Source organism: Melozone crissalis, unplaced genomic scaffold, assembly GCF_028551555.1.
Source record: "Melozone crissalis strain CALT ecotype California unplaced genomic scaffold, PUWL_Pcris_2 ptg000018l_1, whole genome shotgun sequence".
NCBI classification, from domain to species: domain Eukaryota; kingdom Metazoa; phylum Chordata; class Aves; order Passeriformes; family Passerellidae; genus Melozone; species Melozone crissalis.
The window spans coordinates 33,275,747-33,301,296 of record NW_026535796.1 but is presented as its reverse complement, the minus strand read 5'-3'; the positions used below and the strand labels follow the sequence as shown (position 1 = coordinate 33,301,296).

At 38.4% G+C, this 25,550-nt stretch overlaps 2 protein-coding genes across 2 annotated transcripts in view; one reads left to right on the top strand and one right to left on the bottom strand.

Annotated features, from left to right (window-relative positions):
• Nucleotides 1–48: 48 nt before the first annotated feature.
• Nucleotides 49–8,923, bottom strand: GEMIN2 (gem nuclear organelle associated protein 2). The gene is made up of 10 exons (XM_054275924.1): nucleotides 8,783–8,923; nucleotides 8,238–8,322; nucleotides 6,889–6,978; nucleotides 4,914–4,973; nucleotides 4,630–4,740; nucleotides 4,010–4,054; nucleotides 3,265–3,333; nucleotides 1,882–1,992; nucleotides 1,614–1,672; nucleotides 49–1,289 (listed from the first exon to the last, which is right to left on the bottom strand). The coding sequence occupies exons 1-10, from the start codon at nucleotides 8,902–8,904 to the stop codon at nucleotides 1,250–1,252; spliced, it is 792 nt and encodes a 263-aa protein (XP_054131899.1). The 5' UTR covers nucleotides 8,905–8,923; the 3' UTR covers nucleotides 49–1,249.
• A 3,074-nt stretch (nucleotides 8,924–11,997) lies between these two features.
• SEC23A (SEC23 homolog A, COPII coat complex component) overlaps nucleotides 11,998–25,550 on the top strand; it is a 28,536-nt gene continuing 14,983 nt past the window's right edge. Inside the window, exons 1-11 of the mRNA XM_054275329.1 lie at nucleotides 11,998–12,101; nucleotides 15,563–15,796; nucleotides 17,580–17,637; nucleotides 17,891–17,977; nucleotides 19,133–19,369; nucleotides 19,469–19,548; nucleotides 20,443–20,587; nucleotides 20,931–21,089; nucleotides 21,900–22,015; nucleotides 23,444–23,567; nucleotides 24,646–24,726. Coding sequence (XP_054131304.1) covers nucleotides 15,576–15,796; nucleotides 17,580–17,637; nucleotides 17,891–17,977; nucleotides 19,133–19,369; nucleotides 19,469–19,548; nucleotides 20,443–20,587; nucleotides 20,931–21,089; nucleotides 21,900–22,015; nucleotides 23,444–23,567; nucleotides 24,646–24,726 — 1,308 coding nt within the window. The 5' untranslated portion in view covers nucleotides 11,998–12,101; nucleotides 15,563–15,575. The remainder of the gene's footprint in view (nucleotides 12,102–15,562; nucleotides 15,797–17,579; nucleotides 17,638–17,890; nucleotides 17,978–19,132; nucleotides 19,370–19,468; nucleotides 19,549–20,442; nucleotides 20,588–20,930; nucleotides 21,090–21,899; nucleotides 22,016–23,443; nucleotides 23,568–24,645; nucleotides 24,727–25,550) is intronic.

Sequence of the window (25,550 nt, the reverse complement as noted above, 5' to 3'; positions counted from 1 at the left end):
AAGTAATAATTTATACATGGTAAAAACCATGTACTCTACATATTCAGCAAAACCTTTCAATTCCCAAAAGAGCCTGGAAGACCAGAGACAGAGTTCAACAACAGAGAAAAATCCTGACCAAGACTAAATTTGAGTAAGAAATGAATGCGTGTTGTGTTGCCTGACTTGGATGCCCAAGTGCTGCCTTTCCCCATTCACTCTGGGAGGCAGCCCTGCAGGGAGGGCTGCAAAATGGGTGATACAAACCTCTCACTTGGGGTTTGGACTTTGGACCACTGTGGCTCAAAAACTTGTCTAGTCACGAGACATGGGCATCCTTGCTCTGTTTTTAAGACAGCTTTTGTATTTCTTTGATGGAGCCTGCTAACATGTGAGATAACAGCTCACACATCATTAAAGATATTAGGTGGAGACCTTTGTAGCGTTGTAGTTTGGGGCAGTAGAAGAAAACTTGTTTTTGCATAGTTCAAGAGTTTCTCCTGTCCTTTAAATTAGCAACTGTTCCTTGTGTCAGAATGTTTTATACCTAAGGTTGTCTATACTGGCTAAAGAAGGAAATTTATTCTGTCTTGTTGTGTATAAATTCAATATTAATGTAATTGTTTTTAATTGCTAGCTACGGTTTACTTCTGTAATGTACTACTCAAAAAGTAGTAATGTTTATGTTTTACTGGAACAATTGTTTCAGTAACATGCTGGCTATAGTTGAACTGCTAAGCAGTGCTAGAGCTCAGGCACCAAAACTTGAAAAAACACACTCAGCCCTAACTCTAGATTTCTATAGTAAGGCTGCTGTTAAATAATATGGAGTAAGAAAACCCACAATGCTTAAGAACAGTCTTTAAAATCCTTAAGTTTTATTAAAAAAGTCCTCAATAAGTCTGTTAGAAAAAGAATAACAATTTGTAATGTAACGTCAGACTTCACCTAATAGCAGTGTCCATAGATTACTCAGATTGTAGAAATTTCTAACCAAAAATGTAGTTTACAAAGACAGGAGCTTGAGAGATGATGCTGGACACTTCAGTTACCACTTTACAATGATGGTGATGATGGTATTGTAGACACTGACAATCTCAGCTAAAACTCAGCTGAAGTTATTCACAGCTGTCCCAAATGCATTATTGTGAGGGTGTTCTGAAGGGATGGTGTAATACTCCAGGTCTGAACAGTGCAGTCTCTTGCTGTTAACTCTGATAATACTGTTTGTACTGTGGCAATGCAAAATACTGGATGTTCTCAAAACAGCCTAGGAAGGCTCGTCAGCCAGGTCACGTTGATCAAAGTACCTAAGGAATGAAGTGGAATATGGTAAGAAACCCCCAAGGCAACATATACCATACTTCAAGTTGTCCACCCATTGCTTTCTAGCTCATCTTTTAGTGTTTCTATCATAATTATGGCTTCAAGGTTCAGGGGGCTCATCTGAAGACAGGAATAAGCTCACTTTGTTCTTAGGTGTATCTTAAATCCTTTCAGCTAAGTATATTTGCTGCATTGGCCCAGGGTACTTTTTTATTTACTTTCACTTTTAAAAGAGTTTAGGTTAGTACAAATAATCATGCATTTATGCTGGACATACATTACTGGTTGAGGTGTATAAGTTGCATTACCTACTAACTAAGCAGATTATCAAGTTCAGAGCTGATATTTGTTCTTCATTCTTGCTCTCCTGGAAAAGAGAGAAATATTACAGCAATTCTTTTGTTACTGTGTCAAATAGAGAAGCTGTTACAAGCCCTGCTATGTGTATTTGTAGTCTTCCCTACATTCTCAAAGTAAACTTTAGACATGAAAAATTAATTATTAAGACTTCTGAAAAGTGATCCTCCTTACCTGCTAAATTCACCAACTCCTCTGCACAGTTATATTAAATCTTACCTCCAGTGCCCTGACTTCTGAACATCGTCTCGCCAGCTGTCGAATAAGGGAGTGAGCTTCAGGTAGCAAAGGTTTTTCAAGGCATGCCAGCAGTGCATAAAGCCATCTACCCTGTGAGGATTCAAATAACAGAGTTTTAATTCTAAGTATTTCCTTGAAGATTCAAGCAATTCATGTTATATAGAGCAGGACTGAAGTGTATGTCTCAAAACTGCATTGAAGTGCTATATGCAATAATTAAATTTTCAAAACCACATTAGACACTACATGGTAGAGAGTTCTGTGTCTCTAGATAAGATTCTTGTGAGCCCTACTCCTGGGTTTCCTAGCATTTTTTTAAATGCTGGCTAAGATATAAATTATTACAGCTGATGCTATTATTATCTGAAAGAAGGATTACTTTAATAATGTTTAACTTCACAATCTGTGAAAAAAACATTCCTGAAGACAGAATGCATGAACTCAGATCTGTATGGAATTAGTGGTTAGATCTGCTTTAGATTTGCACCACTGTGAAAAGATGTTCTTTGAGTTTTACATCTCTGAATTCTACTGCATTCTTACAAACCTAATTTCTGGTACCAGTCTAACTTCATAATTTAATCACAGTGTCTAGTGGCCTTTATTCTGGGACCTAACCTAAAAGTCATTGTGCACATTCTCTGCACATACATACTGGTTAAAAACAAAACAGTCTTCCACAGGAAAGGACAGAACATGAAAGGTCTTTAAGTGACTGAAAAAAAACAGTGAAACTATGCTAAGCATAATGTAATTATTCTTTTTCTTTGTGATACTGAAGGAATGAGAAGCATCCACCAAGGTCTTCTGTAGATATGGTGCCCTTACACTGCTGGTCAATCTAGTTGTGGCCAAACTCCATGCCAATGTAGGCTGTCAATCAGGAGTCCTTAGGTTTGATTTGTCACCACATGAATGCAGCTAAGCCTTCTGGTCTGTGCTCAATGAGGAAAGATTAATGTGTCTTTGCCAGCACACTGTAAAGTGCCTCCAAACTAAACTGGAGGTATTGGTAAAGAATGTGCAGCACCCTGACAGAACCAAAGCTGCTGGGATCTCTCTCCTCTCCTTAACCTTGATGCTGAACAAGCCTTGTGGCTGAAGTTATGGGGTGAGTGATACAGAGGGAGTTTGGGTAGTACTTTTTATGTCTGTATCTGTTAAGTTTTGTAATTTTAGCCTCCCTAAAACAAATGTGAATACTCATTTTAGTATCTAATCAAGAAAGTTGAAAGTAACAATGTGATACAACCATCTAGAGAACTCTTTAGAAAATGAAAATAATTTAATAGAAAAGTGCAAACAATTTATTCTTTGTTTAATGCATTCATGTGCAAGTAGTTAGAATAAATTAAAAATTACCAGTTCTGGAGTAAATTTTTTCTCTCCAAACCAGCTTATCAGGTATTCTAAGACACTGGTTACTGTTGCCTTCAAAAGAGGAACAGAAAGAGACAATATAGTATCTGCAATGTTTTGTTTTGCTGCTCTTCTACCTGAAGGATTTATTATATAAAAAGTATTTCTACTCCACAGTATTTATTCCAGATTGAAGTTACATGTAAGGGTAAAGTAAGTGTTAAAGTACCACATTTGGAAAGAACTTTGTATGAAATGACTTAATTGTGTTAATGAAAAGTTATGGGTAAGTAGCTACAGATTAGGAAAGAAGCGTCACACTGACTGGTTGGTTGTGTGTAATGGTGGCAAGTGGGAAATACAGTAAAGATAAGTGTGATTCTTCTAGCCTTGCAATGTACATAAAAGTTCACAATCAAATGGAAGAACTGCACTTAAAACACTGAGAGATTTAAAAATATTGTAAAGCAACTATTGGGGTATTCAGCAAAAATTCAAACATTAAATGTGCTATAGAGAAACTACAACAACAAAATACTTTCAGAACTAGTCATGACAAATCTTTGCTTGTAAAGTTACTTGTAACTGAATGTGAGATAATGAATACATTCCTTCTGAGTGTACAGTTAATAGAATTTGTAATAAATGCCTACTCTAGGCAAAGAAAAATAGGTAAGCCTTCTGCTACAGAACATGAGAAATAATGATTTAGGCAATGTCGCTATGTGATTCTAAGAGGTAGGCTTACCTGATTCATCCTGCTTACAATACTTAGCAAAGGGGGAAAGCCCACCTGAAAAAAGCAAGTTGGAAAATGCAAACATTATCATAAACATCTTTGTTCTAATTTAGAACATACTAAGATTTTAATTTGATGTTCAGACAATGGTAGTGATTTGAAAGTCTGTTCCGAGCTTTGAAATTTATTAAAAAAGTATCTTCAAGAAAGTTGAAGGTCCAGTGAAATATCAGAGCACCTTGCTTCTACTGTTACTTGTTAAAGTTTTGGTTTGACAAAATTATATAGTAAAGAACATATTTGTGGAGTATCACATATGAGGAGGTTAACCACATATCACTATGCAACAAAACACTAAAGCAGACTATGAAGCTTCCATTCTGTTCAGTGAGAACAAAGTAATGACTTTAGCTGACAAGAGATGAAGGAAGTCTTCAAATTTTGACCGAAAACACAGACTTAATTCCTGCTTCACTTGGTTTCTGCATAAAAAGAATGTACACTGGGACTTTCTGGGCTCACCGGAGCTTACTTCCTATTGGCACAAAGTAGTAATAAACAGTAGGACTGTTTCTAGCAGTTAGTCTAGAAAATAGCTGCTGAAAACTAACTAGAAGTCCTATACTCACCTTCAAGTAATCAATTCCTAAATTTTCATTATCAGATAGTGCATCTATTTCTGAGTATATTCTTTCCCCGAGGCAGAACTTCTTCCAGCCTTCTTCATCTTCTGATTTTGGCTGAAGTAAAAATAAAAAATAAAATTTAAAAATAAATGAAAACTGGGAATACTGTGTCCTGAAGGCACTGGAGAAAAGACTTAAATTGTTGCATGCAACTATAAAGCAAGATTAACTGTGGATTCAGTAACTGGGAAAACAAACCACAGAGCAGTGTTATGAATTCTACTCACCATAGTAACATTGCTGTCCAAATGTTGTGACCGCCAGTGATTCCTGTGCTTGTTCAGGCTCTGAGTAATTAAAACAAAGTGAAATCCCAGTTTAACTCTGCAGATATTTTATCCTGGACACAAATGTATGAAAAGTATATTTTATGACTTTCTATAAATCAGTAGATATATAGCCAGCACAACTGGCTAAATAATTCCCATGCCTCTTAGCAGAAATGTAATTAAGAATCTCATGCTGGGAATTTGGAAGTAATGTTAAAGCTGAAGGCATTTTGAAGTCTATTACATAAGGTTAAGCTGATGTAGTAAGCTTTAACAGTCTTCTAGACTTTTCTTGTTAGAACAATCTTAAGAAAAAATCCACTTTGATTTAATCCAAAAGCACACATAAAGCCAATATCCTGTTTCCTAACAGTGGTCTGTATCTGTATCAGAGGTCTACAGAACTGTATGAAAGAAGGCAAGTGTGCTTTCTTAGCACATTTCTTCTACCTGGCTAGACAAACTGGCCTGCTTAACAGTTACTTGTAGAGAGCTGTAAATGTTCTGTAGCAGAAGGAATTTGTCTCCCACTCTGGTTGTTCCTGTAGCTGTATAAAAGACCACTAAAAATGCTCAAAGTAACAGCAGCTGATGCAGTGGTTGAACAAGTGAATTCTGATGCTCTTTTTAAAATACTTTTTAGGATAGTCTCATATTTTACAGTGTTAATTCTGGCACAGATAAGACAATTGATTTGAGCATAAGAGAAATACCTATTCAGTGAGTAAGCCTTTAGCTGTCAGTCTCCTTAGTACTGCTAAAACCTTAGACTAAGCCTAATAGACAGGATGCAGTGTGATCCCTCACAGAAAGAGAGGTACCTCAGTTACTGTTTACAATGTAGATGCAGTAGTACAGATCTCCTTCACTAAATTTTTGTCCCTGACAAAGACATGGTACATGAGCTCCTGCAGAGTTCAGTGCTAGTGAGGAGCTCATGGCTGGTCACACCTCAGGAGTACCTGAGGTACTCCTACAATGTAGCATCAATGCACTGTAAACATGCTGTCTGCAGCACTGAAGTCACAAGTGATCTCTACCTACATTTTTATTATATTTTCCATTTCACACTGTTTGAACTGTGCATAGAGAATAGAAGAATCACAGATTTGGGTTGGAAGGGACCTTCACAGGCCATCTAGTCCAACCCCTCTTCCATTGGCAGGGACATCTTAACTACATCAGGCTCAGAACCCCATCCAATCTGACCTTTAGTGTTTTGAGGGATGGGGCATCCATCTGTCTCTGGGCAACCTGTGCCAGTGTTTCACCATATTCATTGTAAAAAAATTCTTTCTTATATCTAATCTAAATCAACCCTCCTTCAGTTTAAAACTTTACTAAAGTTTAGCTGAACTTAGAACCTTTACCCTTTGAGACTGCTTAATTTTCTATTCTTCTTGTGTTACTTCAAGCAGGGTGCAAATGTATCAGGAAAGATTAAAATCTGTGCTAACTGTACAACCTTACAAATATGTTTTACCAAATCAGTATGTCTCCTCATAATGGGTTGCCATCTCTGTCAACATGTCCCTAAACTGACTGTATGAAGGGACTTTATGAATCTCCTGATGGGTTAGAATCCACTTGGTTCTTAGTTCATGTTGAACATTTCCTGCTAGCACTGTGTTTTAATATAGCTGCATAACATTATAGGGGTTTTTGTCCTTCCTCAACTACACCATAGCACTTAACCTAAATACGGACATATTTTTGTTGAAGGAGGATTTCTTAAATGTGACTCTCAAGAGTTTTATCAGAGGTTTAAAAGCCACATATGCTCAATTAGCTTTCAAGAACTTAAAACGCTTGCCTATAAACATCACAACACTTATAACTAGCTATAAAGATAACTAGATATAAAGTTATCCCCTGTAAAGCACAGAAATGTTCTATCCAGACAGTGCAAGACTCCTCACAGACCATCTTGTACCTGACGAACAGCTGAGAAATTGGCCACTTGCTGCTGCTGCCACTTGAGTGTTGGAGAGTATCCTTCAGGAGCGGGCTGACATCCAGAAATCTGAGAAAACACTGGCAATAATTATAATGTAAAGAGAGCTTTATAAGAAGAATCCTTAAGAACAAGAGAATCAGTGAATGTTTACTGTCAGGTAAATAATATCCTTGAAATCTTCATCTAAGAAAGGTGATTTCATGACCATATCCAAGGCTGAGTTAAGATTTTGGTTTAGAGAATTTTTTTTTGTTAGACTCTTCTTGTATGTACATAAGGAGGAAAACTAAGTGTTCAAAATACGTTGTCAAACAATTACTTAATGTCTTCCTTTCAGCAATTGTTCTGCTTTAATCACCCTGCTCATAAAAAACAGGACACTGTTTGCTTATCTGTGACAGATACTATCAATCTTAGGCATTCTGCCTGTCAAGATAGTAAGTTGAGGAAGACAGAAGACCATAAAACCATCTACAAAATTAGGTTTGATAGTTACGTAGATATAACCTCTTTAAAGATTATCATGAAAGGGTTATTAAACAAAATCATTCTTTAAGAATGTCACTACACACAGATGAGACAGACGAAGAGAATGGCTACAGAAGTTACAAGGTCAGATCAGTATTAGAAACTTTCTCTGAGAAATCTAATAGTGAAATTTCAGATTACATCATTGTCATTGGAGAAAGGCAAACTATTTGAAAAGAGATTAAAAACCAAGCTGACAAGGCAATGCAACAATGGAAAAATCTGCTTCAACAGATCTGTTGGAAAAGTAAGGAAAAGTTCCAATAAAATATTCTTCCCAAAAGGAAAGAAGTGGTGCTAGAATTTCATCTAACTTTAGTAAAGCTTAGCTGTACTTACTACGGTTATGCTAGATATAGACTTAAACCCAAAGACAGGTATGGATATATTTTTCTTCCAAAATGTAAATATAATATAAATAATATAAATATAATATAAATATAAACAATATATAAATAATATAAATAATAAAACCATAATTTTCTTCTAAAATGTAAATATAATTAAATGATTGTAAAATTTAATGCAACATTTGATTACCTCAGACAGTAAAATAGTCTGTTGCATACTGAATAGTATGGGGATTATCAACCGAATCCGTTAGAAAGACTGCTGTTACCCAGCAGCTGAGCAGGGGTTTCTTCAAACACACACATTTAATTCTGTAGAAGCTTTTAGAATCTAGCAGCGCCATTTCGTTATGCCAATGACCCCCCCAAATTAATACAAACATCATTATAGTAGCATCTTCCCCCTTTTTTCCCCCCCTCAAAACACGTAAAAGCTCTCAAACTTACTGAAATGTTTACTGTCGGCTTCTTTTTCAATTTTCTGGGATCTATTTGCGCCACGACCACGTCAGGACATCGAGCTGCTTCAATCCTACAAAACAGAATCAAGTGGGCTGCATTTTTCCTTTCCTGTAACAGGTCGATACATACCAGATGTCTTTGAAATACTCATAAAAGCATGGAAGGACCAATCAAGATTATTGAGTCGAACTCCAGGACAGCCCAGAAATCACAGGGCGCTGTCCAAATGTTTCCCGAACTCTGTCACGCTTGGTTCTGTGACCACTGCCATGGGGAGCCTGTTCCAATGCTCAACCACCTCTGGGTGAAGAACCTTTTCCTGACGTGCAGCCTAAACCTTCCCTGACACGGCTCCATGTCGTTTCCCCGATTCGTGTCGCCGGTCACGAGAGGGAAGAGATGGGTACTCGCCCCTCCTGCAGGGGTGTAAACACCGATTATGCCGGCGAAGGGCAGCTCCCCACGGCCGCCCTGGCGCGCCCGGATACGGAGCCCGGCCCCGGCCCCGGTTCGTCCGCCCCGCCACTCACTGGACACGCTTCAGATACTCCTGGGGGGTCCTGGGAGGCACGGTGGGGTCGAAGTCCTCGGTCAGGTCACAGTCGCCCACGGGCAGCAGCCGCGGCATCAGCTCCTCCATGCCCGGCTCCATGGCCGCGCCGCCCCGGCGGCAGAGCCCGCCCGGTGCCGCTGCTCTCGCGAGAGCGGCGGGGCGGGCCCGGCCGGGCCGGCGGTGCTGCTGCTGCAAGGCCCTCGGGGCGGGCCGGCCCCGCTCGGGAGCCGCTGATCGGTCACGGTCTGCTCCGGGCGTCTTGGGTGCCCTGGAAACCACCGGAGGCGAATAAAGGAAATATGGGCAAAGAGCAGTGGGAGAAAGGGGTTTGCCAATTCACTGCCCATCAAACTAGGCCTATTTTTGTGGTGAATAGGTGTAAACCTTGAATAACGTCCTTCATAGGCTCTGTGCCGTTATTCTAATACACTGTAGTTTTTGCCAAAGGTTCTTTAAAGCTCACCCATTAGTACGCTCTTATTTTACCTGTGAACACCCAGTATTCATAATTATCCCTTCCTTAAAATGCTTTGAGATCTGTGGTTAAAGTTAGTTACACAGAAGTTAATGATTAAAAATTTACAGAGTTCCCATTCTGGAAGGATCAATGCCTGAGTTGCTGCTGTGTGAGTTTTTCTGAAGACTGTAATGTGGGAGCATCCACATGGCAGAAAGCAAGGTAGCATTTGCACAAAGGGGCATTGTTTCCCGGGTAAAATAAAAAGCAGAAGGATGATGCTGTAATTGTTTACATTGTGTATTATGAAATTCCTGTTACACAAAATGTTCATCAGTATATTGCCTCTCCAATTAGTTCTGCATGCAAAGTCTATTTAGATCTCCTATTTCAGAGTAGTTTTAGATACTTCTGACATCAGTTAAAAAAAAAAATTAGTTTTTTAATCCCCTGCAAGTCTGTATTTCAGTAGTTCTAAATAAACATCTACCTTAACTCCTCCTCTCCAATGGCTTTTGTTTGTTTTAAGGTGTTTCCAAAAGTACCTACGTGTACCAGGGAGTTTTTTTTCTCAAACCCGGATCTAACGTCCTAGTTGAGTATGCAGCAATTGCAGTCACCACTAAAATAAAACCTTCCTACTTAAGCCTACAGTGCTAACTCTGGGAAGGCTGATGATCAAGACAAAAACTTTGGTGAGTCCAGTTATATAAAATTCTTTTCTAGTACTTTAGTAATATTCAGAACTTATTTTTCCTATGTCTTGTAAAGTCCAGAACTATGAACCGAAAGAGAATCCACAGATATAAATCCACTTTACTTTCTATCTTTAGATTACTTTTTCTGGAACTTCCCATTGATACTTGTTAAGAAAAGCAACATATTTTTAATTATTGCAGATCGTCTTCCACAAGCAATAAAATTGTTCCTAACATGTCTTACCAACAACGCTGATGCAATGGCTAGCAAATATGACTCAGTGGAGAAAGAGGAAAGTGAAACTGGAAATGTATATATTTTTCCTCAACTGCTTAGGCATAAAGCAAGAGTACTTTTCCAACGAAAGATTGAGCTGCATTAGTGGATATGCCCCATTGGCTGAAAAACCAAACCAAAACAAAGTAACAAATAAATTCTGCATTATGAAAAATTAAAATGCTTTCAAGTCTACATTCTAGATATGAATATAGGGAGCTAAGGCATAAATGCTTTCTTATAATGAGTAAATGAGTTTATATCTATTTTCTACTTATTTTCTTTCTCCTTGATTTTCTCTGTGGTTCACACTGTCATAACAGCTGCATGACTTTTCTTCAAGTTTAGAGCAATGAATTATTATGTAATGAAATTTGTGCTGATGATTAATTAAAATACTGAATATATTTTATTTGTAGTGAACTTTCAGAGTAGTATACTTTGCTGTTTTCCCTTCTTGCCCTTTGAATGTCTTTAAATGTCAGCTGCCTCTTTTTCTCTTATTTATAGACTTCAGGTCTTGCCTATTTTGTAGGTAATTTTCTGAAAATGTTTCATAAGGTACTTGAATGCTTTTGAAATTACAACACTGAGCCACTTTCTGTGCATCTGTTTGAAGTTCGTAGCGTTGTGGGGTTTGGGGGTTGGTCTATTTTTTTCTTTTTTTCTTTTGAGTTCAGAGTGAGAATGGTACATGTCATTGGCAAGCTCTTGCTTAATACTCCCACAAATGGCAGTGTTATTTGTGGATGAGAAAATTTAAAATGCCTCCCGTAAATTCTGCTGTTGCTTAACTGTTCATGTTTTTAGTCTGAAGAGGACTGGTAAACCAGACTGGAGATGGTAATGGCAAAGCAATTCTATCATAATCACATTTGACATATAAGAGAAGAGGATCAGGTTGTTTTGGTAATTTGTATTTGCTTGGTGGTCACAGAATGTTTTCCAAGTTGCAATGAGGGAGGCAGGATGTGGTAGTCAGTCAGCAGAACGTTTTCCAGTCCTTCCCCATGTCTGGATTAATTGCACTAAGACATCTTGGAAAGACAGAGGTTACTGTTCTGGCCTTTCATGACAGGCTTGTTAAAAACAATTCCTGAAACTGAAGAGTCCCTGTAACTTGAGTTTGGGGATAAAAAATTGACCACACTAACAAGATAAAGGATTGTTTCTGGCTAAAACCCTCAGAAATATAATTTCAATGTATTTTTTTCCCCCCAGGCACTCAGAAGAAACATGTAAACAATGTTCCAGATTAAAAAGTTGCCATAAGTACACACGGTGGAGGATGGGAACAGGCCGGGTGAGCTCAAGGACTGCCGGAAGCCCGGCTGGTTCGATCCCGAGGAATTCCGTGCCGGCCAGAGCAGCAGCGGCCGGAGCAGCGCAGCCACCGCGGGGGCCGCAGGCAGGCCCGGTACCGCGGGCACAGGCGCAGCGCCGGGGAGCCGAGCGCTGCCGGCGGGGAGAGACGGCGAAACTGCCCCCGGTGGTCGGGGTGCCTTTTTTCCTGAATGGATTTGGGATCGAGGTGCAGACGACCGACCTTCAGAAGAAAGACGACCAGAAAGCGAACACACACACGGGAGCAGGAGCTGTCAAGGCGGCGAAGCCACCGTCAGAGCTACGGGACGGCGCAGGCCGGCCCCGCTGGATGGCCGGGGAGGCCGGGGAGGCCGGCGGACTGCCCCGGGGGCGGGGGAGCGGCGGAGCTCAGCCCGCCCCTGCTCTCTGCCCCTTGACGTGGCGCGGACTCTCCCATCAGCCATGTTGATGCGTCGGCAGCGCCGGGGCGGCTCCGAGCGGGCGGGCGGCGAGAGCGAGCACAGCGGGAGCGGCGGCGGCGGCGGCGGCCGGGACGCGGGTGAGCGGGCAGGGCAGCGCTGAGGGGGCAGCGGAGTGCGCGGAGAGCCCGAGCCGGCGGAGCTGCGGTGCCTCGGGGAGGAGAGGCGGCAGCCCCTCTCCCCGCGCTGGGAGGCACGGGGAGCACCCCGGGCCGCGGGGCCCCGCACGGCTGCCGGACCTGGAGCGAGCTGGTGGGAGCTCCCCGCGTCCCCTCCGTGGCAGTGGGGGATCTCCGGGTGCCCGAAGCTGCTCTGGGGCCCCCGGCGGCCGGAGGGTCCGGGGCTACCGCCGGGCACTGATCAGCCCTGCCCGCGGCCTCCGGTGCGCCGGGAGCGCCTGCCGGGCCGGGGCTGGGCGAGCGGCCCCCAGCAGCCCCCATCTCGGCCGGGTGCCGGCGCTCGGGTAGGGCCGGCGGGGCACGGCCTCTCCACGGCCGGGGGTAAAGGGCGGCACTCCGGCAGCGCCTGCGGTGCCCTGTCCCGGAGCTCCGCTGTACAGACGCCGCTGTGCCGCTGACGGGGGTGCCTTCACGTGTCGGTAAAAGTACAAGAAATGCAGGCCCTGCTGCGTTTGATTATGTGTTGGCTTTTTTAATTTAGGTGGGTTATCACATACCGTGGTTGTTTAAAAAGAAAAGTTTTCAGTGAGAGGTCTGGCAGAGCAGATTTGGAGGATGACTGTGTTTGAGTGGTGAAAATGTCAGCAATTTGCTTTAGACAACTATTCAAACAATTTTGCTCGTGTATTTAAGTTCCTTCTTGGAACTGAAATAGATTTGTATTTGGTATGTAATTTGGGCATAAAAAATTAATTAAGGGTTTATTATTAATCTCTTTTACCAGGTTGTTAGTGCCTAATAAACTTCTGAGAGAATAGGTCTGTTGTAAGACAAGTGTGCAGTGAGCTGTACTCACTTAGTGGTCGTTAAATACATGGTACTATGAGGGATTTCTATCTATCTATGCAGCACTTCCCTTTGCTTTATGTATTTCTATCTATGCTGGACCTCTTACAGCGCTGTAGAAAAAAATGTTTTGATTTTGTATATGTATGCAGGGATTAGGGGATGTTATTTTGGGGTTATTCTGTATTGGGACATATTTATCTTTGCTCTGTAAGCATTTAAAGATGCTGATATTCAACCAGTGACTCAATGCAATTCAAGTGTGGCTTCTTTTGCGACACACAGTTGAGATTCTCATGGTGTAGGGTTGTGAGGTACATTCAGCCCTAGCAGTGGGAAGAAGGAAACAAACCAGAAAGGGCTTCTGTTTTTTTCTAGATATCCTAATCTGCAGCAAAGGTAAAGCAGTGACATCCCAAAGTGGGAACTGTTGCTGTTCAGCTGCTCTGAAAGTCCCTTCTCTGAGGTTTTCTGAGGTGAGCAGTGTGTATTTTGTGGCATTTAGGTATCCAAAATTTGGTGTGTAGCCTGTAGGCCAGGAGGGTTTGTTGTCCTTGTATAATCTCCACACCTATCTCAGAAAATGTGTCTGCATAGCTGTAGCAATGGTACTGAATGTAACTTGTCAGACCAATAGTTCCGTATTTGATGAATGATGAAATAGGTAAGCATTATTGGCTCTTGAAAAGGAAGAAAAGGATAAAAGAAAAGGTGGAGGAGAACTTGATTATTGGCCACTTTTGCCTTCTGAATAGGAAATCCATACTTAATAGAAAATGATAGTGTTTAACACAGTGAATCCAACAAGTCGTTTATGTATCTATGTGCATGTGATTAGTCATTGCACAATGGTGTTTGTACATTGCCCTTTAAGGAGCAATAACTGGGTGGTAAAAGTAATATCCATGTACAGCCATTTCAAACAGAGCTAGAGCAAAATGTGGAGAAAATGCTTTGAAGTCCAGGAGAGAAAGTGTGACATGTTGCAGTGTTTGGAGCTGGATTTTGTGAGTCTATAGTTGCTGCCAGTGAATGGCTGAAATAGCCTTAAGTTGCAATTTTCTCTGTCTTCTCGGGAAATAATTTTTAAATTGAGAGATTATTTAATTTGTGGTTAGAGTGGAGATAGTTGTGTTGTGCAGATTCTCGCATAAATATCCCATTTTCCAACTTTTTTTACAAACATGGATAGATTTTAATTTATTAGAAGAGACATTTCTTAGCATCTATATCCTCTTCAAATGCCAGGCTGTTCTTTCCTCTCTTAGTTGAGTTAATTTCTGTCTCTGATTTCTCTGTAGTAATTACAACTTCCAGATATTCTCTCTTTGCTCAGTTTTGTCCCCCTGCTTTGCAGGAATTTGAATAAAAGCAATGGTGGAAATGCTTTTATGCACAAAGTCCCTCATGCTCCCTGTGTTGTAATTGCCATTAGGAGCAGATTTGCTCCTAATATCAAGACGTGCCCATTAAAATATTGGCAGTTGGTTATTTCTTAAGGATATTAACTGTGAAATGCAGCACTTCCCTTTGCTTTATGTATTTTGTAATTCTGTTTTCTTAAAAGTTACAATTAGAATAAAAGTGTAAAGTTAGACTATTATTTAAAACAACTTGAAAAGTTTTTAGCTGTTACAGAAACTAAAGGTGCAATGCCATTATAATTTTGATAGGTTTTAATAAATTGAGAGTTTCTGTGAGTCTCCTTTATGTATGTAAGGTCAGAACTAGGAATGTCAGTGTGCTTGGGAGAATTCCTGATTTAAATTCCAATTCAGGAGGGTTTCAGCATTTATAATAGCTCTTTGTTAACTTGTTACAGTATAAATTGAGACCTAGGAGTATTTCTACTTCCTTTTAGGTGGTTCATGTAGGCTTTTACTGTAAATCCTTAATAATTAAAGGAGCGTGAGTTTAGATATCCTAGTTCCTGGAAAAGCCTGTGTTATGTTTTATAAAAGGTACTTTGTACCATGCAGCAGATATTCTGGAACAGTGTGTGTATAGCTGAGGAGTTTGGGATTGGAGGGAGGGAGGCAGGGAGTGCTCCTTGCTGACTTTACCAGATGTTCAGAGGTACCTGTTGAGCTTTCCAGATGTGTCTGTGCTCCCCAGTTCTTCAGCTTCTGAGTAATCATAGCAGAACATTTTGAAAGCCTTAAGTCAATGGCCAAAATGGTAAATTTGAATTCAAAAAATTGTTGAAAAGTGCTTCTTGGTACATAATATATTGGAATATGGCACTTGTATTTCTTACAAAGTTACTTCCTGGCATTGCTGTAGGAATGTACTCTTGTGGAATGTCATGTTGTTATCCCTTTATGTTTGTATGTAGGCTGCATCATGAGATACCAAAAATATGGTTGGAAACTCTTAAAAAATTTTATACAGCAGTATTTTCTTTCCCCTTAGAATTCTGCACATTGCTTTTAGGATTTAAGAAGCTCTATTTTGTTTTATTGACTGTAACTCAGTTACAGTATTTGAATGTGTGACTGTTACTACCTGCATTTAGTAGTTAAAAGTCTTTGCATCTCAACATTCTGCTGACAGTTATCTTTTTCTTTTAGTGTTAGAGAGAAGTTGACCATGACAACCTTCCTGGAATTTATCCAGCAGAATGAGGACAGAGATGGAGTTAGATTCAGCTGGAATGTTTGGCCTTCAAGCCGCCTGGAGGCTACAAGGATGGTGGTCCCTGTGGCTGCCCTCTTCACGCCCCTGAAGGAGCGGCCAGACTTGCCTCCCATTCAGTATGAGCCGGTGCTGTGCAGTAGGACCACGTGCCGAGCTGTTCTCAATCCCTTATGGTAAACTTAAAGCATATTGTTGTTGCAGTTCTTTGCTTCAGAATCTTGGGAACAGTGCTAGCTGAACTGCGTGCAAGATCTGGTGCGTGGAAGTTCAAGTACTCCTCACATCATTGTACAGTGCAGATTTACAGGCCTCAGAAGGTTCTGTACACAGATTTGCATATGTAACATATTTACTGAAAGCATAGCTTTCATTTAATGAGTCATTTCAATGTACTTAGTATTGATTAGGTATGTTATTTTTCTGCAACTATTTATTTATATTTCTGCAGCTATTTAGTATACTCTTGCATTTTGCCTCTGGAAAATGACTTGGGTAAAATGTTACAATACTGTATCTTTTGAACTGTTGAATCCTGGAATAGTTTAATTTCCAAGTGAAATAAACTATGTTTATTACTGACATGAGTCCATCTGTGGACCAAAGCAGGTTATCTGTTTTAGTTAACATCAGAAGCAGGCATGAAAGAGGGTAGAAACCTGTTTAAACTTAAGGGTGATGTTGGCACAAGCTCAAATGATTGTGGACCAGTCATGGGTAAGGTTGGGTTGCAAGCAGAGGAGGTGTTGCATGTCATTCCTGTCATAGAAATATGGAAAAGAAGCAGAATGATTTCTAGCTTGGAGTTGATAGGCCAGGGCCCTGATTGATAGAGGTTAGACATGATGTCAGAGAACCTGTAGAATAAATTTAATGTTATGAATGACTTGTCCCTGCTTGGGAGAAAAGACAGCTTCAAAGCAGATGTAAAATTGTGTTTCAGTATTAAGCAGCCTCAGTGGCTGGTTATGCTGGGAGTCAGACTTAGTTGAAGTTAACTTTTTCAGAAGCATTATCTTTTATTGAGTGCTGGAAGAAAAACAATGAAAAGACAAAGTTACAGTCAGATGCCAACATTACAGTGAAATGTGTACATTTTTCCTGTGTTGTATGTGCTGGTAATGACTGGATTTTTTTCCCCTGAAAGGGTGGTTAGAGGCTTAGTCTGAGGAGACTTTAGAAGCCTGTGTGGCATTTTGGGCTAGGTAATTTGCAGCCTCTATAACTGGTGAAGACAATTAGATAGCAATAGATCTGTGTTTTGTTTAGAGCATGCTGGGACTTACCTGAAGATTCAATGATATTTTTAAACTGCTTTTGCTCTTGTAGGCAGGAGAAGATGTAATAGCAAAAAGTGTACATTGAGAACTACTAAGGTGATTTTCCCTTAAGATGTGATTAGGGCTTTAAAACATCTCTGTGGTGTGAAGATAGAATTTGCATTTTTTTTATCTTTCTGAATACTAATAAAAATGTAGACAAAAGAAGTAGACTCATCATTTGAAAGCAATTTTGTTTTTGTTTCAGAGATAGCTGTCATGTTGGAACCTGTTTTTTTTAGGGCATAATGTATATTCAGGCTAGTCCCACACTCTGACAGCTATTAGATAGAGGCAGAAAAACATGAAAAATTCAAAGGTAGGGAGAGTTTAAAAGATATGCGAAAACCATGGACAAAGGCTCTAATATAGGTGCTGAGTCTGTATTTTGAAATTTCTTATTTGCATTTTTTCCTGAAGACCATTCTTTCTCCCTAAACACAATACTTTGCCTGATACATCTGTGTAAGGCTCCACTTAACTTTCTGTTTGTAATGTGGGTATTTAGGAGAAACTATATTTGAAAGAACCTTTTTAAAAGTCAATGTGTTTTTCAAGTTTTAAAGACATGTATTCTAGGGACAGTGGAGGAAAATTAATTGTTCATGCTGTATCAACTTGCCCTGTTGTATTTTTATAGCCAAGTGGATTATCGAGCGAAACTCTGGGCTTGCAACTTTTGTTACCAGAGAAACCAGGTAAGAAAAATAAAAAATGCAATATATAGAAAATTTTTTTATGAGGTGAAATGAAAACCTTGATTTTTCAAATTACAGTTGCAAACTGAAATTGACAGCAAGAGCAGGAGTGTGCAATTTTATCTTCAGACATTGCATTGAGATTTTTTCCATAATAGCAATAGTGAATATCTGTTGAAAAATGTTTGGTTTTATTCCTTTGTAGAAATTACAACCTTTTATTTACATTTAATTTCTGTGTTTTTATTTGCAGTTTCCTCCTACTTACGCTGGCATATCTGAAATGAATCAGCCAGCTGAACTTTTGCCTCAATTCTCCAGCATTGAATATGTAGTGCAGGTAAAATCATTAAATAGAATAGTGAACATCCAGCAGCTTGCAATATACAAAAAGAATAAGTTTCCATTTTGCTTCTTCACTCTATTTTAGTGACTGTGAGTATTTATGTGCTTATTGAACACTGATGCCATCAATTGGAAAATATTTTATAAGAGCATTAGGATGGCTTATAAGATTGGTTTCAAAAGAAAAAGAGAGTTCTTCTCTAAAGTTGATACTTCTATTAGGTCTGTTTCTTTACAATGAATTTAACTTGTGTCACGAGGCTGCTTACCTCTGTTGCTTGCTGAAGTAATTTCAATTCAGATTTTACTGTTCATTACCTCTCATTAACCATTTGAATTTAAGTTTGTATTTGAATGATGAGTAGTTAATTCTAGTGCTGTCTGGTTTAGAGACAACAGCTAATACATACTCAATTCAGGTGTTTGAATTTTAATATTCATCCTTTTTCAGGATAGAGGTTACTTGAATAGAAATAAAAAATGGGCCTAAACCTCTAAATTGCAAACATTTTTGATTTCAAATTTTCAACCTCTAAATTAATTTTTGAGGATTAAAATTTGTAAGACCTCAGTGAGGCAAATCATAATCTGAATCCTCACTGAAGTGTGACAAATTTTAATGAAAGGAAGGGTGAATACTGAACAGAATCTGTAGTTTTTGCTGACTGCTTTAATGCAAAGTAAATTGAATGTTTGCTCATACTACAGCAAAATTAGTTTAGATAGAATAAAAAGTACTGATGATCTCTAGAGTAAAATCAGATGGTGAAATGCCACGGACTGTCATCAGGCTAGAATCTTTTATAGTTGTGAAGAGTTTTATGACTGTTATGTTTACTTGGCGCAGTAAAAGGTCATTGTATTTTAAAAGATGTATATAATTGGCTCATGCTTCAAAATTACTTGATATCCTGAAATGATTTTTTCTTTTCTTCTGTTGTAAGCATTTCCTTTTTGTACAGAATTCACTTTGGTGGGGGTTTTGTTCTGGATCCTGATTACCAATTGAGAGTTAAGTTAGTTGAAACATTGACATTACTGGTATGACTAAAATTACAACATTTATAAGATTTGCCTTACTTGTTCATTTTTGATCCTTTAAATATTGCAAGGCTTGTTTTTCATATGGTTCTAATTTTGTTTCTCAAAGCGTGGTCCTCAGATGCCATTGATATTTCTTTATGTTGTGGATACATGCATGGAAGATGAAGACTTGCAGGCTCTGAAGGAATCCATGCAAATGTCCCTCAGTCTCCTGCCACCAACAGCATTAGTAGGTCTCATTACCTTTGGCCGAATGGTGCAAGTGCATGAGCTTGGCTGTGAAGGAATTTCCAAAAGTTATGTCTTCAGAGGAACAAAGGACCTCTCTGCAAAACAGCTTCAGGTAATGAACAGAAGCAAACAAAAAGAAATCATTAAGGTGCTAATGGTGAAATAGTTCTCAAACAAATTTTGTAATAAAATCTTATTTATTTGGTGACAGGAAATGCTGGGGCTTACAAAAGTAGCTGTTGCACAAGTCGGTCGGGGTCCTCAGGTGCAGCAGCCACCACCTTCTAACAGGTAATCTACTTTAAATATCTTAAAAGACATACCTTGACCCCACTAATGTACTGGAAAACCTTGGTTTTATGATCAATAAAACAATAAACTGACAGCCAAACTTCTTGGTCAGGTGCAAATTTACTAGTAGACTGTTCTTTCCTACTGTTTGTACTGGGAAGAATTGACTCAATGGGTAATAGTAGTATTATCTGGATGATTTTTGGAAGTGCTCTGAGAGGCATGTTATAGATCCATAAATAATAATAATGATTCTTCTGTTGACTGGTGTGCTGGGAAGTGTTAATAGATGCTTTAGTGCCCCTTATGCAGATAGCCAGTTGTGCCTTCCTTTTTTCTCCCTCTTCTATTCTTCTTCCCTCCCCTTTGGTCTCTCATTTAGAAATTGCAGGCTGGCGTTTGATTTTCCTGTGTATTTCACTGTGGCAGAAGAAATTTATGAAATTATTGAAAGACAGTTTTGCTGTCTCTGCCCTCTAAAAATTAGCTGCCTATGTAAACTACTTGGAGCAGCATAAAAGAGATCTTACAGTGTTAATTTTTCTCCTGATCTTTGATTGTTGCTGAAGCAGGGAAACATGTTTCTTTTTGGAATTCATAGGCCATCATCTGCTCTGTTCTTTTGACTAGTTAAGATTCTTTCTGGATAATGGTGGTATCTGTAAGTCTGCAAGTTTCAGTTTTGCAAACTCTTTGCTCAACTTCTTAAACTGAATGTGTATGTAGTAATTCCAAACTGCTTTATTTTGATGAAGCAGAGACACTGATCTGAATTCAGACCAGAATTTAGAAACAGGTATCGCAAATATATGTCTAATATATTGCTAGTGAGCAATTGATAAAATTTTTGTTAAATAACTTAAATCTAAACTACTTCCATGTATTTGTTTCCAGATTTTTGCAACCAGTGCAGAAGATTGACATGAATCTTACTGATCTTTTGGGTGAGCTGCAGCGGGATCCTTGGCCTGTTCCACAAGGAAAGCGGCCCCTACGTTCCTCTGGAGTGGCTCTGTCTATAGCTGTTGGGCTCCTGGAGGTAAAAGCTTTAGCTGCAGCTGGGCTAAACTACAGCTAGATAATTTTCTTGCAGAAAAGCTTCCACAATCAATATGTAAAAACATTTCTAATTGATGTGTATGAGTTTTGTAGGATGATTCTGGTGAATCTCATCCTTTACATGCTTATAATTTCATAGACATTTACATATTTTTAATAAGGCAAAAATGAGACTTTGAATTACTGGCAGATTTAACTTCTGGGAGGGAAAAAATGCTGTTATTGTTACAATCCTATCAGTGTGATAAATATGCACATATCTAATTCTTTTGTTCAGTTTGTAGCAAAACCCAGAGGTTTTCTTTGTCTTTTATTTCCTGCAGTGCACTTTCCCTAATACTGGTGCACGCATCATGATGTTCATTGGAGGACCAGCGACGCAGGGACCTGGCATGGTTGTAGGGGATGAATTGAAGTTACCTATAAGATCATGGCATGACATCGAGAAAGACAATGCAAAATATGTTAAAAAGGGTACTAAGGTAAGAGATGGTCGTGGGATCTCATACATACTCCTATAAAGTAAACATTTAAATTGGTGGGCACTGCAAAATGCTATTGGTAATAGCAAATGTGTAAAGAGGTGGGAATTGTGTGGTTTTGTTCACCGGGCTCTGAATAGTGGTGTGGCTCAAGAATTTCTTCAGAAATGTCAGGATATTGAGTAAGGACTTGTTTAGCTCACATTAAAGTTCTTTGGAGTGTTTCTCTGGTTTAATTCAGAAATTTATGTGACCAAATGGTGTATTTAGTGTTGTAAGGCTGGTGCTTCTAAGACAGGTGCTCAAAACTGTCTCTTGAAGTTACCTATAAGAGTTGGGGAAGGATTAGGCTGTAGAGTTTAGTCATATCTAATTTAATTTAAAATGTACATTTGGGTTGGTGAACTGCATCCAAAACTTGTGGAAGTCATCTTGACTGATTATAATGGGAGCTTAAACAATTAGCTCAGTTGCAGGCATCTCTCATTGTAGACACTTGAGATTAGAATAGTAAATTCAGTTCTGTGCTGGATCTAGCACTAAACACAATGTTTAAATGGAAGATGATCAAATTTTCTAGTTTAAATAACAGCCATTGTTCTCTTTAGTGGTAGTCAAGCTCTCAGCTGATCAGGAAAAAAACCCCAAGTGTTGAAATTCCAGTCTTATTAACTTTAGGAAAAATATGCTTTTATGTGAATAGAATCTGATAATGTTATAGAAAAATTTTGTGACTTTAGGATTTAATGTGAAGATGAGGAGAGTTCACATTGTAAATTGCTATGAACTGCATTTTCATCTTGTGTTTAGCATTTTGAAGCCCTGGCTAATCGAGCTGCAACAAATGGTCACGTTATTGACATCTATGCATGTGCATTGGATCAGACTGGTCTGCTGGAGATGAAGTGTTGTCCCAACTACACTGGGTATGTGTCTGTTTGGTTTTTTTGGTAGGATATAAAGATGCAGTTTAAAACTGTTGAACAGGAAGTGCTTGCAAACAATTCCGCTATTTAAAAAAGTGTAAACAGACAAACTCTGTTGGCTACATTTGTACTGGAATTTTAGAATATCTTGGCCTCTGGCAGATTTGTCGCCACAATTTTTGGTTTAATCAGAAGCAGGTTTGCTGTTTTCTTTTAATGTGATATTTTTGAGGCTTGAATAATATGGATGTCTTTTAAACAAACATTTTATCAGATACACGTGTTTAAAACATATCTGTGTTTCTGTTTTTCTGTGTGTATCTGTGTAAGTGGAAGGTTCCAGTAAAGATAAGGACCTGTCCTTATTTTTCTTATTCTTTGGGGTGGTATAAAGCCTTCTATTATTCTTTCTGTCTTACTTATGCCATTCTTTTATGTATTGTATATATATAATCTATATATGTATTGTATATATAGGTTCAGCTAGTGGTTTAGATGGCTGTCAGGTACAGCTCCTGAGTTTCAGGCCAGCTTGGCCATGCTAATCACTCCTTCTCTTTGGAGCTGTGTGTATAGCCCTAGCTTGGGAGCTTTCACTGTTCAGGATATTTATGTTTAAATTTGATTTTACCTGCATATTTGACTCCTGTTCCTTTTCTACATCAAACAAACTTGAGTTGTGTTTTTGTTTATACTGTTTTGCTCTTTCTGTCTGCTCTTCTGACTCACCCTATTTCTGTAGCCTTAATGTATAGTTTGTTTATTTCTCTTACAACTCTTCTATTTTGGTTTTGGCAACATCCCACATACAGGGAGGAATTTCTGATTCTGTCTGTCTGTTTTCTTCTATTTTTTAGTATCCACCTGGAAACTTCTTTTCAGTGTAATGTTTGACCTATTGACATATTTTACTAAAATGTTTTAATTAACATTGTTTGATGACTAAAAATATCTCTCATTAATATTTTCTAATGGCAGGGTATATTTCATGACAAGTGGTAACTGTTGCAGTTACATCCACAGAATGTGGCTAAACATAAAAATAAATCATGCTTCTTGAGCATAGTTTTAACCCTGAAGTAATGAATGAACTACACAAAATGCTATAGTATGGAATAATAACTATCAGAAGTAAAGATTTTGTATGTCAGGATCTTGAGGCATCCTTAGTTTTGAAAGTCCACCACAGTGTTTTTCCAGTGAAAGATTTTGTTACATACTATAATGACCTTAAGATGCATAGGGCAAGGAGCTCACTTCAAACTTTCATCTTTAACATTGTAGCAAAATACTAATTTAACATTAGCCTATTTTAAGAAGGTAAAAATATGTCTCACAGTGAATTGTCTTTAGTTTCTTTAATAAAAATGAACTATGTAAATAATCTAATTTAACTCATGGGTTTTGTTTGTTTGTTTTGTTGTCTAGAGGCTACATGGTAATGGGAGACTCTTTCAATACATCATTATTCAAACAAACTTTTCAGAGAGTATTCACTAAAGACATGCAAGGACAATTTAAGATGGGATTTGGTGGCACATTAGAAATAAAGGTAAGCATACCAAAATGCAGTCTGTTAGTGAAAAAATGCAATAGGATGGCTACAAACTGGAATCTGCCTTTTTAAGGAATTTTTAGAAGCATGCTAAACAGATCTACTAAGTGTGGGCTGTACATAGCTGTACATAGTCCTAGCTATGTTTTTGTAGTTCTGGGATTCTGTTAATGTGAGTTAGGTATAATGGTAGTTCTTCTCACCTTGCATTCAATGTGAATGTATAGATTTTGATATCAGTGGTTTCTTGGTTTTAGATAAGTCAGTTTCTCTGTGTACTCCAGGACAAATTTTCTTTCACTTTCCGTCCTTACCAGAACCCATTCTGGCATTTTAACAATGTTTTTTGTCTCCACCATTGTGATAAGCTTAGAGCTGAATATCCTGTAGGTTCAAGCACTGCCTTCCTTGATGTTTCTTGAAAAATGTTCCAATCTCATATTGTAAAATATGAGGCTATTTTAATTTTTGATAAAATTCTGTTTAAATTTTTAGTACTAGGACAAATACTTGAACCCTCTTTTTTTTGTATACATATTGATGTGAATTCTGTTGAAAGATCCCAGAGAATGTATAAAGGGAGCCCCAGTTCTAGAGGGATATACAGATCACTTCCATGAGGAAAGTGACATTGGAAGAACATAAATAACTAATTTAGCTAAATATGCTTAGGACATAGAGTAGAAATTCTTTAACAGGTGTGTGTAGGCTTATCTTACAGTACGAAGTATTCAGTTTTAATCTTATCTTTGAATATTTTAATCCTTTCATTAGGAAGGAAGCATTACCCTGTATACTTTCTAGGCTCCTATGTTTATAAATCAAGCAGCTTTCCTCCATGTTTTAATTTATGTTCATGCTGTTAAGATATACTAATTAGTATAGCAAATAAACATAATTAAGTGTAGAAACTGAGGACGTGAAAAGTGTCTCCATATGTATCAAGCATTATTATAACCTTTCCCAAAGGTATCAGTAATGCAGTATGCCTTGAGGTTTTAATTATCTAACAATAAAATGAGACTGAATTCTTTAGCATAGCATGTTAATGTATATTTTTATTTGAAATATGAAGACTTCAAGAGAAGTAAAGATTTCTGGAGCGATTGGACCCTGTGTCTCTCTCAACTCCAAAGGACCATGTGTCTCAGAAAATGTAAGTAAACTTTGCTGAAAATAAAGGTAATGTCCTTCTATGGGAAAACAGGATTTAAGATTTCTGGATTTGAAGAGAGGCTGAAACTTCCATAAATGGAACAAAATAGTCACTTTTGACCAATTTTAAATTAAATACATGCAAGCTTACATTCATTAGTAGGTCAGATTCAATTGTACTAGACCTTGCAGATCCCTTGTTACTTGTTTAGATTTGTCCACTTGTTTAGATTGTTTAGATTTAGTTGCTTTAAAATTATTATACAGAAGTTATATGATGATGTAGCGGAAACCAAGTAGAAAATGAGTTAGCATGCTTTATTGTTAAAATCAGAGCTGTGTGCTTTTATCCATAGTGAACCATAAAAATACATTTTTTAGAAGGAATTGACAGAACAGGAGGACACAAGACTGGAAATACCCCTTTTATCAGAACTCTCTCTTCCCATTTCTGTAGCTGTTTCACCAAATGCACATTTAATTAATTGATTGAAAGATCCAGCTATTGCAGGTTCCTGAAGTAATCCTTTTAAATTATATTAGACTTAAATGTTAATGTATTTTCTTATAATTTAATATTACTAACTTTTGATTACCAATAAAAAACCAATTTCTGCAAGTGACCAAAAGATCTTACATTTGAGAAGTTTCACTTTTGTTCCTAAGAATCTGCATAGTAGAGCACTTCCCAGTATGAAAATGCTCACAAATGGCCTTTAATCAAGCATTTTTATTCCTTAAATTGTCCTTGTATTTATAACTGCATCTTTGTGAATGTAAAAAAGTCAATATAACCGACAGTTTTTTTCTTGGTGATCTGGTACA